Source organism: Styela clava, chromosome 11 (assembly GCF_964204865.1).
Source record: "Styela clava chromosome 11, kaStyClav1.hap1.2, whole genome shotgun sequence".
Taxonomy (NCBI): Eukaryota; Metazoa; Chordata; class Ascidiacea; order Stolidobranchia; family Styelidae; genus Styela; species Styela clava.
The window spans coordinates 15,798,779-15,818,483 of NC_135260.1; the positions used below are offsets into that span (position 1 = coordinate 15,798,779).

The 19,705-nt window shown below is 35.6% G+C and overlaps 2 protein-coding genes and 1 long non-coding RNA gene across 7 annotated transcripts in view; 1 reads left to right on the top strand and 2 right to left on the bottom strand.

The window, feature by feature from the left end:
* Positions 1-9,417, top strand: part of LOC120346898 (uncharacterized) — a 36,289-nt gene extending 26,872 nt beyond the window's left edge. For 2 of the 3 annotated variants that reach the window (XR_005570045.2, XR_013478858.1), the window contains one exon: positions 8,789-9,417. This is a non-coding gene — a long non-coding RNA (uncharacterized LOC120346898). Of the gene's footprint in view, positions 1-8,683 lie in introns of all 3 variants that reach the window. The other variant, XR_013478860.1, reaches the window with a different exon arrangement.
* Positions 2,104-5,296, bottom strand: LOC120346895 (major vault protein-like). Its single transcript, XM_039416681.2, has one exon. The coding sequence runs from the start codon at positions 5,251-5,253 to the stop codon at positions 2,641-2,643; it is 2,613 nt and encodes an 870-aa protein (XP_039272615.2). The 5' UTR covers positions 5,254-5,296; the 3' UTR covers positions 2,104-2,640.
* LOC120346896 (aromatic-L-amino-acid decarboxylase-like) lies at positions 5,286-17,779 on the bottom strand. 3 transcript variants are annotated; one of them, XM_039416683.2, is made up of 13 exons: positions 17,597-17,779; positions 16,922-16,994; positions 16,283-16,524; positions 15,610-15,818; positions 14,960-15,080; positions 14,408-14,566; positions 13,406-13,524; positions 13,050-13,116; positions 12,813-12,907; positions 12,330-12,397; positions 11,408-11,498; positions 10,686-10,907; positions 5,286-10,362 (listed from the first exon to the last, which is right to left on the bottom strand). In XM_039416683.2, exons 3-13 carry the CDS (start codon positions 16,440-16,442, stop codon positions 10,153-10,155), a joined length of 1,521 nt encoding a protein of 506 aa, XP_039272617.2. In that variant the 5' UTR covers positions 16,443-16,524; positions 16,922-16,994; positions 17,597-17,779; the 3' UTR covers positions 5,286-10,152. The 3 variants fall into 3 exon arrangements, with proteins under 3 accessions (XP_039272617.2, XP_077973783.1, XP_039272616.2); XM_078117657.1 differs by having other exon boundaries at positions 16,283-16,470; positions 17,592-17,779; XM_039416682.2 differs by having other exon boundaries at positions 17,592-17,779.
* Positions 17,780-19,705: the final 1,926 nt, after the last annotated feature.

Consider the following 19,705-nt stretch of genomic DNA (forward strand, 5'->3'; position numbering starts at 1 on the left):
AACTGGGTTAAGTCATCTCACTGTTTCATCGCTATTTTTATATTGTTTTATAATTGCCGCTTTATTTGATGAATACAATGCACAGCCAAAATTTTACACGTTTTAAATAGAGACTTGGAAGCTTACAGTCAAGGAACCGCAGTCTCGGCACGCGCCGAGTCATGAAAACACAATACCACGCCCCTACAGAGAGTTAGAGATACCTACGTGATCAAGATCCACTTCAACTATTATTATACCTTAAGTGTCGAAGAAGCCGCAAATCAAGGTTCCTAAAGATTTTATTACTGACGAATGGCTGATTTTAGACTTTTATATTAGCAACAGTTTCCTAGGTTTCGACACATTCGAAATGTTACAACCGACTCCGATCAGAGAGATTTATTTTTTCGTCAACCAAAATAAAATAACAGCCATCGTTATAAAAAAAATAACAACAAGTATTAAATTAGTTTGGTATAGACAGGAGGTAAAGATACGACCAGACGGTCATCAAAGTCAGCTCCAGGCCAAGTTGTATGCCGCCAACCATGGTATTATCAACAAGCTCTAAATCTCGTATTAGATAACACTATCGAAAATTTCTGCAATTTCCATATAGCACGTGTTCCTCAACCAATAATAGGAGCTGATTTTCGGTCAAAACATGATCTTTTGGTCAGCTTACGCAACTCACGCCTCTTCGACCCAAACTGCTAATATCTACATATACGGCAAGAAGTTCATTGACAAATCAATCGCAGCCAACTTCTTTTCACTCAGGCATCAGGGCCACTAGGCACATAGGTTGAAATAATTCGAAGATTTGAAAATCCCTCGACATGCATCAGTTAGGGCGAAATTCGTGAATTCTTGGATCAGCGGAAGGTGAACTACTGCGAAGTGAAGGAGCTAGTGTCTAACCTTGGCCGAAAGGTCAGAGTAACCCGTTGAACCACATTCGTGATTGTTTAATTAATTCCCTTGAATGAGGAATTCTCAGTAAGCGGTAATCTGCGTCCCTGCTCTTTGTACACACACCGCCTGTTGCGGTACTACCGGTACCAAACTTTGCTGTAAACTTTTTGCTTCTTTTCATGATGTAATGTTTGACTTTTTATCCTTTATGTATTAATTACTGTTGGACTTAATCATAGATGTCGCTGCTTGTAAACCAGTTTTGGTTTCTCGCGCCACCTTTTGCCCTGAAATGCCAAAAGTGTATTTTCTTTGCGTGCCGAGAATACGATAAAACTTAATTTGATTTTTAGAGGAAGTAAAATTTATAGCAAGGTTATTCCGCAAGTGAATCCGTGGAACGATCATTATCGAATGTAGGCGCCGTCGGCCGACCGCACTTGTCTTTAGGTGCCTTCTGCTTCGTTTGTCGGTGTTTTTGTGTAGTTTTGTGGTGACGTCTGCGCTTCGATGCCGGGTGAAACGTAGATGATGACTCTCAAAACTGATAATGCAAAAATGAGACACTTGCGGCCGTTAATATACAAGCCTGTATAAAGTCAGGAACGCACCGTAAACCATTGTACCCACGGGGCTCATTCACCAAAAACAGAGAACGGTTGATAATTCTCAGCGACATAGATAAAAAGTCGGAAGTGGGGCTTGTCATTTTCAAATACCTCACCATTCATTCGAATATTTTCAAATACTGAAGTTATGCAATTGTATCATTTGTATGCGATTTCTTTTATTTCGATGGGATCACTAACTTACCGAAAACGTACTCAGACAGTTCCCTGGGTGTTCAAACACAATAGGAAACACATTTCATCAATACCTCACGAGAAAGAGTCACCTGTCAGAAGTGGCTTCAATAAAAAAAATGGGGGGGGGGGGGGGGGGGTTCATCTAAAATTTAGATTCTATACCACTGACGGGCGACAAAAACTGGATAGCGCCAATTCGAAATTTTTGTTCAAGTCGATTCGAAATGCCCATCCTCTTCAGGGGTATATGTTGGAATGTAGACATCAACCCGCATCGACCTTGCTTCATCATCTTATGTTATCTGGCGATCAATCACATGATAATTGAATAGAAATGAACGTCCGACCTGCATCTCATTAAAGTTGCAATATAATAAGTTCACCTTCTGATAACACTCTCTACAATCTGGACTAGACATTTTAATTTTTATCAGTATATGAAATAAAAATTCCAACAGATTTTCATCAGTTAAAAGTAACTCATGATGATACTATTGGTATTTCGAGCTATGTCACTTCCGAATTTTTTTCAGTGAGATAATTATGTTTAACTTTGGACAAGCACAATACAATAAACACACTTGAATATTTATTATCTACAACATAACCTATATCGGTTGAGAATAAATGTGCTAAAGAGTAACTAGTATAATAGAACTTGTATACAAATTAAGTTGAAAACAGGTTCTAATCTAGATGGGCACATTCAAGCTGTGCTTTGCCTGTCGTGTCGTGCATAGAAAATATACATTGTGGAAAGGGTTAAGATAGATAGGTCACCGTTACATGATCGAAATAAGAAACTAAAAATGAACAAAGTAACATCTTATTTAATAGTGCACTGTTGATTAAAATTGTTGATACGTCATACATGGGAGAGATTATGTGTTTGAAGCTACAGTAATATTTGACAACTACTATTCAACTGTATTGGAAATCACTCGTCATCATCTTCATCTTGTCGTGTTCTCACAACAGCAGAAGACTGAAAACCTTGACTGCCAATCAAACCATGAGCAGTGTTGAAAAGATTTATTGGAGAATTTCCATCGGTTATCAGAGTTGATGTTAAACCGAGGGCCTTCAGCATTTTCACTTGCATATCTGGTCCGGCAGAAGCAATTTTGCAAATAGTATCCGGTCCGATGGTTTCAACCATATTTTTGAATTTTTCTGTCTCGATATCACCTAACTGCTTCTGTTTCTTTACTTCCAATTCGTCCTGCTCACGAGAATATTTCAGTTCTGCATCACGGGCTGCGGTCAAGCGCTCTAACTCAGATGTTGAATCGATTCGTGCTGCCTCTGCTTTGAGTTTTGCTTGGTCTACAGCAGCTTGACCTTCAATTCGAGCAGCTTCTGCTCTTGATTGTGCTTCTGCCTTAGCTTGCCCTGTGCTTTCAATTGCAGCACTCAATGATTGAAGTTCCAGAAGATCTCTTCTGGACCGTTCAGCCTCTGCTTCATCAGTAATCTTTTGACGTTCAAGTCTGCCTCTTGCTTCCTGCTCTGCCCTTTCTGCTTCATGACGTGCAGTCGCTTCCTGGGAGTTTGTTGTGATTTCAATAGCAAGTTGAACAGATTTCACCAGAGCATCTCGGGTTCTTTGGTCCACAGGTTCAACGGACTGGATATCGATAGAAGTTATAGTCAGCCCATTTTGTGGGAAAACGAACTTGTCACGAACTTTTCCTTTTTCATCTACGCCAAATACAGAAGACCTAATGATACGAGATGAATTCTTATGAAAATCATCGAAAGTGACAGAAGCAACAGCCCCTCTTACACGAGATGCAATTGCCTTGCAACAATCTCCCACAAAATCAGGTACACTGAATAATTTTGCAGCATCTTTCTGGTCTTTTCGGGCATTGTCTGTATCAAAATACCAATTATATGCAAGTTGCAATGAGAGACGTGCATGGTCAGCAGTTTCAATGGTAATGACATCAGTACAAAAATCTGGTCCAAGAAGCAACGCAAGCGACCTAATGACATTCGGACGTTTTGGTTTTCCACCCGAGAGCGACAATTGCGTGAATTGCTCATCAGGATTGAGCATCACAAGCTCAGGTCCGAATATCACTCGTGCTTTCTTTTCCTTGTAATCATAAATTTGTACACAAGCATTATGAGGAACTCTATAAGAAACTACTCTTGTTTTATCACGACGTAATTGAGAGGGGCCTTTGTTTCCTTTCTCCCACATCCCTCTGTCAGCCGAAGGATCGATAGCTGATGTCACTAGTGCCTCAACATTGGGAGGAAGCTCTTTCTCCCAAAGTTCTTCATCATGGGTCAACATGTAAGTGCGGCCACAAACAGCTCGAACTTTACCAGTTTTTAGGTCACGTATGTATATACCTTCATTTTCATCGAGAGAAATTGCACTTCTTTTAGCAAATACATTGACCTCAACGGATGGAACATATTCGGTGGGTCCTCGGATCATCCACTTGTCTCCTGGCTTGCGCTGTATTTCATTGCTATCATCAAAATGAGCTTCTTTTGCTTGTAATATAAGGCCCTGATCTTCTCCAAGCACATAAACATCCTGAATGCCTTTCTCTAATTTTTCACCAGGTTGAAGGAAAAAAGATGCTTCTCCTTTCACAAGTTTGCGCTTGCCAAGTTGGTTCTTTCCATCATCTTCTGAAACTGGGTCAACTATCACACAATATTGTCTACTGTTCAAAGTAGTTATATCAACAACACCTAAGACTTCTTCATGAACATCTGGAATATGAGATTCCGTGTCCGACATACGAATTAACCATTCTTCTCCATTCTTTCGTTTCACATTCAAAAAGTCTGTGAAGGTACGACTCGCTTTCATATGCAAAGCTTTCTTTTCAGTAAGAACATATGCCTCCACAAGTTCGACAACTTCTTCATAGGTTCCGGGTAAATATGCTCCAACTTTTTTAATTATCCACTCCTCCCCAGTCACACGCTCAGTGCCATCCCGATCAACTGTTTCTTTTCTCGCACGCAATTTTATTGCTTGATTTTTGCGAATCACTGTGGCTCTGATAGTCTCCTCTACCAGAACCTCTTTGCGTGGAATGTAGGTACCTGGTCCTTCAAATAACCATTCGTCACCAGCCACTCTCTTAACATCACCGTCAGTAAAATCAAGTTCCGCTCTCATACGCAACGCAGAATTTGCAGGGACAATACGCAGTGCACAAACAGCAGATTTTAAAATTTCACCAGGATAAAGTGGGAAGGGATCCTGAGCCAAACGAATCTCTCTATCAGCATAGCTGAGCTTTGCCTGACCAGACTGGTCATACTGAACTTCACCTTCTTTATTTCTTACAACAGGATTTTCTATGGTGCAATAATGACGAGGTGGAATCGTAATCATACGCTCCGGTCCATATATGACTCTTTCATTATCTTGCCGAATGTAGGTTTTAGGCCCAAGCTCCAACTTTGTTACATTGGTGTTCTGGTCCAAAACATGGATGTAGAAATAAGGCGGAATTCTGTAAAGTGCTTCATCCTGGCCGGACATGTTAGCAAATGAAGGTGCTTTCTTACTCATTTTGAGTTTTACAAATACCTATACAGACTGTAAATATATATAAGGATTAAAGATACAGTATTTTCAATTTTTGTTTGGTAAATTGGTACCAATCTTTTAATTTACTTAGCGAGACATCTATGACTAATTTTAACGTTTTCCTTTGCTATTTATTACATATATGAAAATATGTTGGAAACAGAAAACAATAATATAACATCAGAAAATCACTACGGCTGTACGGCGCTAAAAGCAAACAAAATACCAGATTCTCAGTACATGAATTCACTTTGATAGCATGAAAACTTATATTACTGTATTACTAAATTGGATAAGGGTGATACAATAAAATCGGGGTCTTTGGAAGTTTTTTTAGAATCATGACATGAAAATTAATGCAATTATTTGTGTTCTGCTTCACTGTGTTCTGAAGAAATTCCAGAACAAAAATTGCCTCATCTCAGCTAAGGTGGTGTGAACCTGATTTGCCAAAGTCAGATAGTTGCATGCTGATAAAGTACAAGTAGTATACAGATTTAAAAATTAAATGATATACATCTGTGTGAGATAATGTGAATTGCATCAACATTGACTAATAAAGGTTTATTCTTTCCAAAAGCAAAGCACAATTAATACAGTAATTTCATTGAGAAAAAATCATCCTGTTACTTGTCAAGGAGCATCTATATTTATTTTTGTTCTTTTTTTATGCACAAACATGTGTTTACGCAAAAACAAAACTATTTCCTAAAAAAGCCAATCAACAGACAAACCAATGTTTTCTCATAAACCATTTCTCTTCATTCTCACATCTGAATTAACAGAAGTTTTGCAAATATTGTTTCCAGGTAACTAAACTCTTTTCATTTAATTTTTAATTAAATGAAAACTACTGTTATTGCTGTATTGCTTGCAGTTTAACAACTGAACAACATGAATTGAACAGAATTATAATCATATCATTTTGATTGATTGAAGTTGATTTCATTTTTTCAAGTATTCGCTTACAACATGAACACCGGCCACAGTTTGCCTCAAGTATTCTTTTTTAGGAAGCACTGTATCACAATTCTGATGATTTGTTTCACCATTCTGGAATCAAGTTCTATTAAGTGGTCTAGTGACTAGTCCACATCTTCCTGCACCTAACTTCGATTTGACTTCATGTAACTACTGAACTATACCGGTAACCACAGAATCAGCTTTGATATCTTTTTTGATAAATATTTTTCTTTACCGTTCACAAAATCTATATTTACTGATTTAATTTGGCAATGATTATAAAATTATTAATATGGTGTGACAAAGAACTTTTATCATTTAGTTTTTTATTAATTTACTACAGTACAGCAGTACCGGTACCACTGTACCATGTAATTTATTCAAGGTTTTTGTGTATTACTTCCTTATATCTCTCTGTTTGTGAGTGTGAATTAATTTAAGACTTTTCCGGTGAGTGAACACGTACCGTTACGGTACGGTACCACTTCTTTTGGCAAAACCTTCCAACTTAAATCTGTACGCTAAAAACCTTACTCAAAGTATTGTTTGCCCCTCTGATTCTATAATCCTGTAATCAGTTTTTACTTTTTTTTGGTAACCATTTTATCGTCTGTTATGCTGATTATGGATTCGAAATAAACTCGTATTTATTATTATACACAGCATTATCAGAACAAATATAAAATTAATAATAATTAAGACTATAAAACGTTACACACACAATAACAAATGGCGAACGTTTGACAGCCATTTAACGTTGCGAACCGTTACTGTTACAATAATAAGCTTCATGAGCAGAGAATAATAAAAGTCGAACGCGCAATTTATGCCAAGCGCACACTCAATGGAAATAGGATATTATTCAGGCGAAATTGCTACGTGTGTGCGCTTTCATAAAACGAGGTTATTCATTGCACCATTGTGATGCGACCCACGAAAGGGTATTACCGTTTCTTGCGCACACAGTAAACAAAAGAAACATCCAAACAAGTTCCTGTAGCAAATATCTATTTGTGATCAAGTATGAGAAGAGCTACGTTTGGTCATTTGAAAAGTTTTAACTCCAGTCAATGCAATCTACTTCAATTAAAAATTTGGACCATTCAATTGACAACTTCGCAGTTAGTAGCGGGATATAATATAACCACGTGAGGAACACCGTATTTACTTTATTCTTTGACGTTAACGTTAATATTTACGAATTCAATACGTTTTCCTTAGGTTTTATCGCAGAAACATCTGTCGCCCGTACTAAACAATCGATAAAACCATAATCGATAAACCCAACTTAACTAAAAACTCAACCAATCGACTATAATATGTGTTCTTTACATTATATCTCAACAAGGTGGCCCAGCACACTTTACAGCTGTCGTAATGTTGGTAAATCTAAATTGAACGGAATTCGGAATTACGCATGAAGTTAGTTACATCCACCCACTGGAGTTTACCAAACACTTCGACAAGCAACGTCATATCCTTCCTTTGTATATTACGTGTGATCTCAGTCATTTTAGTATTAAGCCAACCCCATATACTGAAGTGGCACCATAGTTAGTGCCACTATGGTATGCGATTGAGATCACGCAAAGCACGTGAGATCACATACCAAAGTAGTTTTCGACGCTGGGATATCATAACAAAGTGGTACCCAAGACTGTTAGTTTACTAATCATGAATGTAAAAATTAGCCGTTTTATCCATTGTTATTTTTCCCTTCCAAATATCATTTCAGAAAATTAACTTATTCTCGTTTTAAATTACTAGATTCAATGCTTCCAGATGATATTGGAATTTTTCCTTTAGTGCAACAATATTCACAGCGAAATCAATTGCACTGTAGCGAGTGCACAGTGGTTACTACGGATTTTAATGATATTTAACCACTTTGTCTTATTTATATGTTAAAATGTGAAGAAATTATGCCGTTACACACTGTTTTCTTTTGGTGATTTACACGCTTTCAAGCAAGCATTCCTTGTATGACACCTGCGTGCTGCGATATTTTAGTAGGCTATTACAGTATATAGGCTGTATAGTAAAAGGGTGATTTTCTGTTACAAATATATATATATATATATATTTAAGCACTAACGATCAAGACTGGTTGTACAGCGAGGGTGTCATGGGGAGATTTATATTCAAGTCGATAGCACGTAGTGAACTTGTATTGGATGCCATGGGTACTGGTGTTATTCACTACGAGATGAAAAACCAGTGCATCGTCGCGTATTCGCAATCATGAATCCCCACTTCCCCAGTGGTTTTATTTAGTTTTCCACAAAGCATGGAACCCCGTGTTGCCCATCAAGGTTTTGAGCCAATATGTCTCGTTTTTCTCAAAGTAGCATTCAGATGTCAAGACCTACTGCTCCAAATATGTGAGTAGGCCTAACTGTTTCGACCCTGTCAATGTCTCGTTTCACACTTTTGGTTTTGTGTTTTTTAGGCCTAACCTGTACATTTCGTACCAATTTGTGCATTGGTGTCGTCGATTTCCCATCCTAAGTCGTTTCCAGGATTAGAGATATGTTTTCATCTCCTTCATTTACAGGATTTCAACCCCCCGTCATCATATAGACAAAGGTTTTCGGTCTCACCAAAAATACTTCCTAACCTGCTTCTTGCATATCAATGACTGCTAATAAGAGCCTTCTTGAAATGAAAGCTTCAATAAACAAAAAAACGGATTTTTGGCAAACTGAATACTTATAAGAGAGCATTTAAGCAATATGATGGAAAAATATTTACACGAATGAATTACATATATATAGAATATATATATAGCTTTTTTATGATGCGTTAGAATATATTTATTTTTTCAATTTGATTATTATTAAATTATTAATTTATAGGATTAAATGCGAATAACAATTTTTCTAGCACAATCACAATCGGAGCTGTTTTACTGCTACAAAGCACAAAGCATTGATGTTTCACTTATGTCAATTTTAGTTTTAGTCATTAGTTTCATTAAAACTTCTTCATGGATGATTGAATACCACTTTACAAATACAGTCGCTTAGTTGTAATACTTAAAATGAAATTTTTAAATATATATATACCACTTTTTTAAATTTGCAAATCCTTCGTAGCGAGTAAATAAAGAAAGTTAGGCCTGCTGTGTATTTCAATACCTTTCATCATCTATTGTTAACAGTGCATGTTATTTGCCTGAATCAAGGTCGTTTCCCCAATTCAATATCTTTATGATATATTTGTGCAACATTTTATGCGCAAAAGTTGATTACGTATTTTCCCTCGCTCGAGTGTTGCTTGTCTTTGTTTTATGGTTTTTAGTTAGTTACAAGTTTGGTTTCATCACATATACTTGCGTTAACGTTTCAAGCTTATTTTGTTATCTGTTATTTGGATTTATTCGATTGTCCAACCTTCTAGAATATACAATCTATTGTGTTTTTATTGATCTCTGAAAGAGTTCAGATATGATTTGCTCCGCTAAAGTACCTTAAATAGTAGCCTACTGGGGTAAGGACACTCAGATGGGAACATTTTTATATAGCATATATATTTTCATTATATTGGTGAATGAAAAATAAAGTTAATGTATCATTGCAGTAATTGTATATGAAAGAATTCTAAATTTTGAATATATGTATATATATATTGAGAGTTAACCTTGAAATATTACCCTATAATTTCTTTTTAAATACAATACATATTACACTTTAAATTAGTTTTCACATATTTTGAATGTACGTCGTCTCGCACTGCATTCGTGACCTAAATCAATTTTAGCGGTCTGCCTAGCGTATGTCGAATGATGGAATAGTACTGATACGTTTTGAGTATAGGGCTAGATTGTATTTTTGTCACTGTATCTTATGTTTATTTTTTCCTTTATTGATGGTCCCAAATTTTGAAGTAATTATCAGTAACTTCAATCTTTTATTTTACTTAGTTATTACTGGGATCTATTTGATCGAATAGTGAATTAGTATGTCTTTTTATTACTTCCCAGCAATTCTTCACCGCATTCTCGTCACATGCTATAACTCCCACTGACACACGAAGAAAATAGATTCCTTCAACTTCCGACGATATGAAATGAATTTCTCTGGAATCGTTTATCTGTCTCAAAAGACGATCGTTGATATCTCTGTTTTTCTGTTAATCAAAAATATAGCAAAGTTTACTACTTTTTCAATTGTAAATATATTTACCTATAGCATCTGCGCAAGGTAAATCAAAACGCTATTACGCCTCATACAATTCAGAACAACGTATGGCCTCTTCCACACATACAAACTTTATATTTGCTCTAGATTCATTACAAGCCAGAAACAAAGCATACATAACTCCACAAACATTTTCCAATGTGATTTGTACTATTCGAAATAATTATTATCTCTTGTGAAAAATGGTATCAACAAATCACATTCTCACATACGACAATCTCCCTTCCTAATCATAATGAATTATCGAGATACCTTTCTGTCATTTTTGTATAGTTTGAGTCGAAAACAAACCAGTCCAAGTTCAACGGAAAATACAATTTCAAATCTTTTGTCTTCTAACACATAAGATTCAAACATTTTCGCCAACGCTACGTCTTCTCTGATTTTATGTCTCAGTCCTTCGATACCGATAAGTCGAAAAACAAACCAAAGTTTCAATGCACGAAATTTTCTGCCTAGAGGAATTTGACAATGCTGGAAGAAACAAAACTTTGTGATAGTCATATCCGTGAATTTAACGCAAAAGTTTTTTTGCAACATTTGCCACGAATTTCGAAGCTCCCGCAGTATGTACACCAAGATGGCGCACAGCCTGAACATAGTATGTGTACCAGGTTAGGTAGGTTTCAGGTTGTCCGCCATCTTGGTGTACATACCACCAAATTTGTACGTGAAAGCATATGAACCTGTACATGTGTTTCATCTGTAAACTAGGGGGTAATTTGAAAGAGTCAAGAACTTTTCGGTTGTGCTAAATAAGTTGGATTTTTAGTATGATGTACATCTATATCTGATAAAAATTGCACAGTCAAGCCATTTATATACAGAAAAATTGATATATGTAAACAATACAAAAATGTGTTAGTATATATATATATTCGACCCCGAGATAGATAAATGTATTCAATATTTCTTTGATTGGTTTACATTCATTGTGAAATTGATTTGTTAACAAATTAAGTTAAGCAGCTTACCCTGTAGTCAATTGCAACGTTTTCCTCGTCGTGGCGTAAATATAATGGATTGAGTTTGAATGAATTGATTAAATCCAAACTATTTTTGACCCTGAAATACGTGTTAAACAGTTATTGAATTCATTGGAAAATAAACGTAAAACCTCTTTATTGTACGTTTTTTGAGTATCTCAAAAATGTTGAATCTCACTTTTTCCGCATGCCCCACCTGTTTGACGCTTGTCTCAGTCGTATCATTTGTCACTCGTTCCCCACGTGTCTCACATGCCCCCCTTGTATCATTTGTTCCACCAGTCAGTCATACACCACACACAAGTCACACAAAAAAGACAAGTGCGGGCCACGTAGGACAAGTTCAACACATGGAATTCGACATTTTGAGACAACATCGATTTTAGGGAATATTTACCCTCGTTATACTCATATAGTTACCCTTGTGTGTTCAACAATAGCATAATATATAAGATTTTACATTGGCAGTTGGCACACGCATTTGCTCATAGTCAACTACCATTTCGCAATAAATAAAATTATATTACTTGCTGACTTTGCTAATTATTACATCAAGTTAGAAAAATCTAAATCGCCCAAACATTCCAACTATATATAAGACCAACAACTTGCTCAACATAGAAATTGTTGGTTCCCGAAACAAAAAAGATTTAGGATTTGTATATCCATTAGGCTTCTAAGGGACGAACTCATTATAGTCCTTCTATGGTTTTGCGCTAGTGGATTCGTATACAAGCAAAAGTAAAGACACCCGCTACCAATGATGATCCTCGTTGGGCTTGACGGAATTTATTTAAATTTATACAATATTACTGAAATTAAACAGCCTTATCGGCCTTAAAGAATAATTTTCCAGCACTATACAAATATAGAAACCGATCGGCCACAGTTTTTCATAATATAAACTTACCAAAGTGGTGAGAAGTCGAAATTCACCATCAGCCATTTGTGTGGATTGAAATTGTAAGAGGTAACCATCTGACCGAAAGCAATTGGCATGTTATAGTATTGATTTCATAATAGAATGTTTTAGAAAGGGCAACATACGTAATTTAGAAATACGACGTACGAATCAAATATGCCGTTTTTAAACATTCACTCGTCGCAATCGAAAGGGGAGGCGGAAGGAATGTAGGAGAAACGTAGTAGTGGAATGTTAAAAAATAAAGCCAATTTGAAGTTAAAATTTAGTGCTAAATTATGAGAAAATATGAAACGATGTAAAATGGCTTTTTAACGGACATTTCCATTTTTATCTATTGAAGGGGTGAAACAATTGCTCCAACAGTCAAAAAAATATTTTGATCTTGTTTATTGTCACTAATATTTTGAGTCCGAGTTAATAAATCTGGTTATTCATGCTAAGTAAATTCAGTGTATTATGTATTCCCACCTCAATTCCTTTCATTCGATGTCGAAATTCGGGACAAATGAAACTGCATCCGGCGTATGCTGCATCAACATGAAGCCATACATCCTCTTTGTTACCTGAATGTAAGAAATTGAAATCGGTTCCTCTGATCTTTTTCGTTAAAATTTTAGGTTGCTCACAAAAGTGCATAGCAATTATAAAAAAAGTGATTCATTGACATTTTAAATTGTCATACTCAAATTACCGCCATCAACTTACAAACTTCTCCGATTTCTTGAAGATTGTCAAATGAACAACAGGCCGTTGTACCAAGGGTTGCACAAACCTGAGTTAAAAAGAAGACGGTTTTAAAACATATTTCATTCACTACAAATATAACCATGCGAATTGCGTATATTTCAGTTCGAGATTCAATTTGCATTAATTTATTATGAGCGTACAACAGCATTTCTCACTCTTTGTCGCGGTCAATTTTACTGATTGTGAACGTATTTGTCCATAAATAATAGGTGTATTTTAGTCAATTTTCAGAATATATCTCTAGATTGTGATAAAGCATGTTCGACTGAAAAATTTATTCAATATTTCTGTGAGTAATAATATTTAAAACTCACATAAAATGGTATTCTTCCATCATCTTTGTCTTTTTCCATTGCCTTTTTTAATGCTTCTCCTCTAACTGCAATATCCTTATCAACAGTCACTTTATGTAAATGCACCATTGCTATGAGACCTGTGAAAACTTACAATTATTATTTTATTCATTTCGCCTTGAGATTTTTGGTTTTCAAAAAAAATGCGCTATGCTCCAAAGTGGGCAAGTTTGTCCACAATAAGCATTCTTGTAAGTCAGATGTAAATATTAAAATTATATCTTCGTGTTGAATATTTTGAAATCTACAGTGCAGTGCACTTTTGTAGATACTAGCACTTCAGATAAAGATATAAAAATATAATATTCATAAAAGAGCAAGTTCGTTACGTTAAACTTAATTTTGTATGCTTCAAAATTGTTCTGAACGCAGCCGTCTTGATTTTGAAGTAATTGGAAACTGGGCCATCTTATGTTATAAGTCTGTGTAAACTATCATAACGATATCTCGGGGAAATATTCGTTGGTGTAAATGTTACAAAATTGGCCGCTTCCGTAGTATGTGAACCAAGATGGCGGACACCGGAACGTAGTATGTTTACCAGGTTAGGGTTAGGCCATAATTCTATTTCAATTTTCCTTATTTTAGTTCTATTACGAGTTCGGGAACTAGCCAAGTGACTCCCGTAGTATTTGTACCTGAAATTTGGCCTAACCCTAACCTGAAAGGCATACTACGTTCCGGGTCCGCCATCTTGGTTCACATACCACGGGAGTACCAAAAATGCAATATACTGATTTGCAATTAACTTTAAGCAATTCACTTTCGCTTACAGTCGAATGATGGAATGTGGCCTTGAATCGATTCATTTAAAAGTGGTAGTTTCATTCGAAGTCTTTGCTTTTAATAACTGGGGCCAAGTTCAGTTTCATATCATCATGTAAAGCACTTGTTTAATTCGGGAGATCGCATGCATTTGCCGCCACCTCGGAAACCACGCTATTGATTATGCATAAAACTCACATGCTCTTTCTACCGATGAATGACTATATTCTGATGTGTATGCAACAAGTTTTGAGGCAAGCTCATGTTGTGAAATGTTAGGATATATAGCTTCCAATTTTTTCAGTGTTTTTGTCCTTGCTGCCAGAATTGTCATAATGGTTGCTTCGCTAGCGGTACCTGAAAAAAAATTGACAGATATATTTTCATTGAGAGAATTTATTTCAAATAACCGGTAAAGGAAATATTAGATTGGTTTTAAAGAATCAAAAATCACTCAGCTAATTGGTCTCACTATTCAACAATGGAATAAATGTGGTACAAAATAAATATTTCCAAGAAATCTTGAATAAAGCTTAGGTCTTCGTTTAAACCTGACTAATCTCGTAACGTGTCGTCATACAAATTGGTTGAATAATTGTTAACGTCACGTCGAAGCTTTTACAGTATTCCAAATATTTATAATTGCTGTCTAATCTGTCGTAATCATATTTATTTATCCAACACACATACTGTTTATATATATATACAATATAGTATGTGTGTTGGATGAATAAATATATATATATATACCTTGGACAACCCCCAGTCCTGGGCCAACACCTTTGTGTATGAAACAGTCAGGCAAACCAATGGCTTTCCCCAGCCAATCGAGCACTACAGTTTCTAATTCGGTACACGATGGACTTGATGCCTAAAATTGAAAAGTAACGCAGGTGAGAACAGATGAAATGAAATCCCTGTCACAGTCTGGTGTTATGTTCACAGCAAAACCTGTCAGCATGTGATAGCGCCCCTATCCTGTTAGAGTAGGGGGTCGGAGCCTCCCCTTCTACTCCTCCCGTGGAATTCGGTGGAAGCCCTAACCGAACAGCTGGTACGTGAGCCACCATGCGGCGGTGGAGAATCCATGAAGTCTTTGTCATTTTATTATCTTTAACCGGATTCAACCCATAAATTCACACATTGTAATCATCGTTAAGGTGGCACCATGCACCAACCGTCAGACCAACGCGCATCGTTAACTAGCGTTATTTAGATATGAAGTATTGCTAGGGCCAAATCAGTGTATTTTCTACAGCATGATAATTTTATCACGTCATCAAATGTTATCAAGTTATTAATGTGTTATTATTCTTTTAGCCTCTATTTTTGCATGATTTCCACTTTTTTTGTAGGCCTATATTATTTTATCAAATATCTATATCAGGCGTCCATCTCACCCACGTAAAGCCAATACATGCACAAGCATCAGACAAAATATCTCCGAGTATTGCTGGATAACTCGTTGCACATGGGAAGTAGGCAAAAAATCTCGAAGATTGCCAATGAGTCATCCCTTCCATAACGACTTTGTCAAGGTCAGCAAACAAATCTTCCCACTTTTCTGGATGTTGTGGCGCATTCTCGGGAATTAACTTTCTCATAAATCCTTAAATACAATAACATGAACGTTGAATACTAGAATATACAATAAACTCAGTTTGGTTGACATTCAAATAATGTGAAAAGTCATATAATAATATCTGAATGTGTAACGCATTCAACCCGATATTGCACCTATTAATATATCTCTCTTGGTAGTTCATGTTCGAATCGCAGCATGCTCTGTCGAAACTTAATTAAAGTTAGTAAGTAGGCCTACGTCAATCTGGTTAGCGACTTAACGGAACCTTATTTTTTCAATCAAAATACACGATTAGAGAACACAAATTTATTTATATACAAATGATAATAAATTTTCAAATTGTTTGAAAACCGTGTGTGAATGTTGTAGTATATTTTAAATCTATTCCTCAAAACACCATGTATCACACTTATAAAAATTGACTTATGAGTAGCAGTACAGTTAGAAATACCCAACTTTAATCAAACATATAGGTCATCATATTTTACCTGGCTGTACAGATGGAAATGCTTGTCTTCCATCCAAACTTTTGTAATAGCCGATGACGTACTCTATCATGTCTTTCGCAGCTTTTGTGAAGGCTTCATCCGACATACCCATTCTGTAAAACTTTTCGCCATTTTCAGGAATAACCCTGTTTTCTGCCATTTTTTATAAAAGTGTACTTGCTGAGGTTCTAAAATATTCCGCACTCTTTTGTAAGTATCTTTAAGATATTCTCAACAAGGAGCTAGATAATAGATATTTAGAGATGTTTTACGACGTTTTAAAATCATTTAATAAGCAAATGCATCAAATAAATGCAACTTCCATCATGTATTATGGCAGTTCAATGTTTCCATGGTAATATCGTGCTTACATTTAGAAAAAAGTTGCAGAGATAAAAGCATCCCAAAACTAGTGGTCTCACCTCTATGCGTGGACCAGTTTCTAGCTACTCAAACCTAACCAACTATTGCACACACCTACCGTGCACTGTAGATATACTTTATCAAAGTTGTGTGATTAAATAAATATTGGTAATCTGATCAGAACAATCAATGACAAAATTAAATATTAAACTGCTAAGATTCTTACGGAATTGTCATATTTATCATAAATACTATAAATATCATATTTATTTTTACCTGAAATGGTCCTCAATATTTTGAAAATGATGCTAACTGAAACCTTATTCCAGCAAAATGCTATCCTTGAATACTGCAAAAATTTGAATGTGTGTGGATTTTAGTATATGACCAACATTTGGTTAATGTGTACCAGAGGTAGATGCACAATTGATAATTATTGTCAAAACGAATGGCATTTTGAAGTATGTTACTAAAATACTTGTTTGATTCCTGTGGAAAATTATGCCCCAATTGTTACTTGTAATGAATGTTTGCACCTTTTTTAATATCATAAGCAAAATTTATCGGGGAAAATACGTTTTGCTCGCTGTAATCGCGTCAGATTTTGATTTTCATGCCACCATATTCAGCCACTACATCGTTGGATCAAATCAGACTTTGAATTGCTTAGTCAGCAAATATAGCCAGTAAGTCAAATAATACCCATACTTATTCAGTCTCATAACAACTGAACAACCGTGATGAGGTGATTTTATGAGAGGTAATATCTTTGCTGAAATCGGAATTGCTCCATTGAAATTACAATTATTTATTTTAGTTTCACAATATCTGTTATATTTGTTTGATTTTTGTATTTATAGTCTCGTCTTCAGAGTAAGTCGCAAAAAGTTGCCCTCATTTAGGAATAAACTTGCTTTACAGCTTTTTATAAATCTTATCAACTTACTTCACCTGATTTCCTGAAATTTCCTATCCCTCGGGAAGTCTTTTCTAACATAAAACCTAGTAGTAATTTGATATGAATGCAAAAAATTCTTTTTCTATTTTAACCATCGAATTCTGGTATATCACAGCTAAAACAGACTCGCCATGATATCTTTAGAGTTAAATTGAACAACGTTTAAGCTTTTTAGACTGTAATACCAGCGTTATGGTATTCAAACAGGATAAAAAATGAAAATCAGTACAAATTTCTTATAAAGGACGTTTTAATACGATTTTTATTGATTTTAAAATTGTGTACATTGTTGTACTAATGCTCTTCATTGTTTGTTTCGGACATGTGATAGGCGAGGTGTCGTCAGCAATTTGTGAATTGTAAGTAACAACACCTGCTTATGACAACGTAGCCCTTTTTACCAAATATTTATAGGGCCTATCATGTGTGACACAATACACACTAGCTATACTGAAAGAAAAATCAATCAATATTTGATACCAATTCAGTCGATAAAATTGAGTGGAAAATGCCGTATCATGCACTAAAAACAGAATAAATATAAATGTCATCTGTGCGACAGGAAATGTGATTTGTGAATCAAATTATATTCCTTTCCGATAAATTGCGTTCGCGACGAAGTAGCCTGCTTATTTTAAATGTTGAAGCCAAATTTATGGAACACCAATTCTAAAGAATTAATAATTGTTCATTAAAATGATCTTTGTTTGATAAAATCGATAATGTTACCATCAAGTAATGTACTTTTTGCCAGTTCATAAATTAGTTGGACTAGGTCACCGGTTTTTAACCAGCGGACCATGGTTCGCTGCTGGGCCACAGAAATATTTCCAGGTGGGCCACAAATCTACCAAAAAATTGCTACTAGAGTTATTGATTGATGAATTAAATTAGTTAATTATGATGGCGGTAGCAGTAAATGATGCTGCTGTTGTTTGCTGCAGAGTGGAAATTTTCATTTTTAAGGTGAAAGTGTGTATATTGCGAGAAGAATTATTTGTATTTGTTGTAGTTTTATCCTGACATGGGAAAAATATTGAATTGAATTTAATAAATAATTTGGTATAATAGTTTTATGTTATAAGCAATATCGATTTATTCTGAAATAAGTGCTTACATTTTGTTGTCAGATATGAAAATTTCAGTATAGACGAGATTAGGTACATCTACATTAGTGAGAAGCCACTGTAGGGTTGGAACGAGTCTGGCATCACAGAGATTTGACGAATCTGAGTAACAGGTCAAGGACTCGAATCGAATCTTCACAGTCCGTGACGTCACAATTGATGAGAAGAAAAACACGTTTTTGACAATGCTACAGCAACGTGCGCTCACAAACATACGTCATAGCTCATATTTTATGGCTAATAGTTCCGCAGATAGCTGTTGAATCATTTTATGAATCTATTTTCCCTCTTTTTGGCGGCCACAATACAAACGTGAACGTGGGTCAATATGCGCCTTGGTTGGGAACTGGATTTCCAGCCCATCACCGTTCGTTAATTCTGGGCAGCTATTTAGCAATTCATACATGTCAATATGAAAAATGAAAAGCTTTTGATTGCAATGCTTCCCCATATTTCCAGATACTTCTAGCTGTAAACTTATTATGTCGCGTGCGTATGGTAGAGAGATGCCACTCTTTAATACAATGAGGTACATCTGCTTGCAATTTAGTAGTTCATGTAAAAGTTCTAAAATTCTACATGCTTTCTATTTCTCCCTTTTTAGGGAAAAGATTGCACGTAATAAACTCGATTTAAAAAAATATATTGATGAAATTACCAGAGCATGTTTCATTTTTAGGAGAATCGAAAGCTCAAAAATATTGCGCTAACACATATTTTATTGTTCACATGTATACCAAAAAGGATAGATAGTTTGAAGACGACTGGCGCGACATCATTGTTATATAAGCAATCAATAGCTTTCAACATGCGTTATATTATCTGGATATCTGTCGTCGTTTTCATTAAGAGTGTTTATAATACATACGAGGAATATTGTTACAGATTTAACAACGAATTTTAACCAGTTAGGGTATGTACTATTTATAGAGGTAAAAGTCATAACATAGGCGCAAATTAGTAAAAACAGAATTG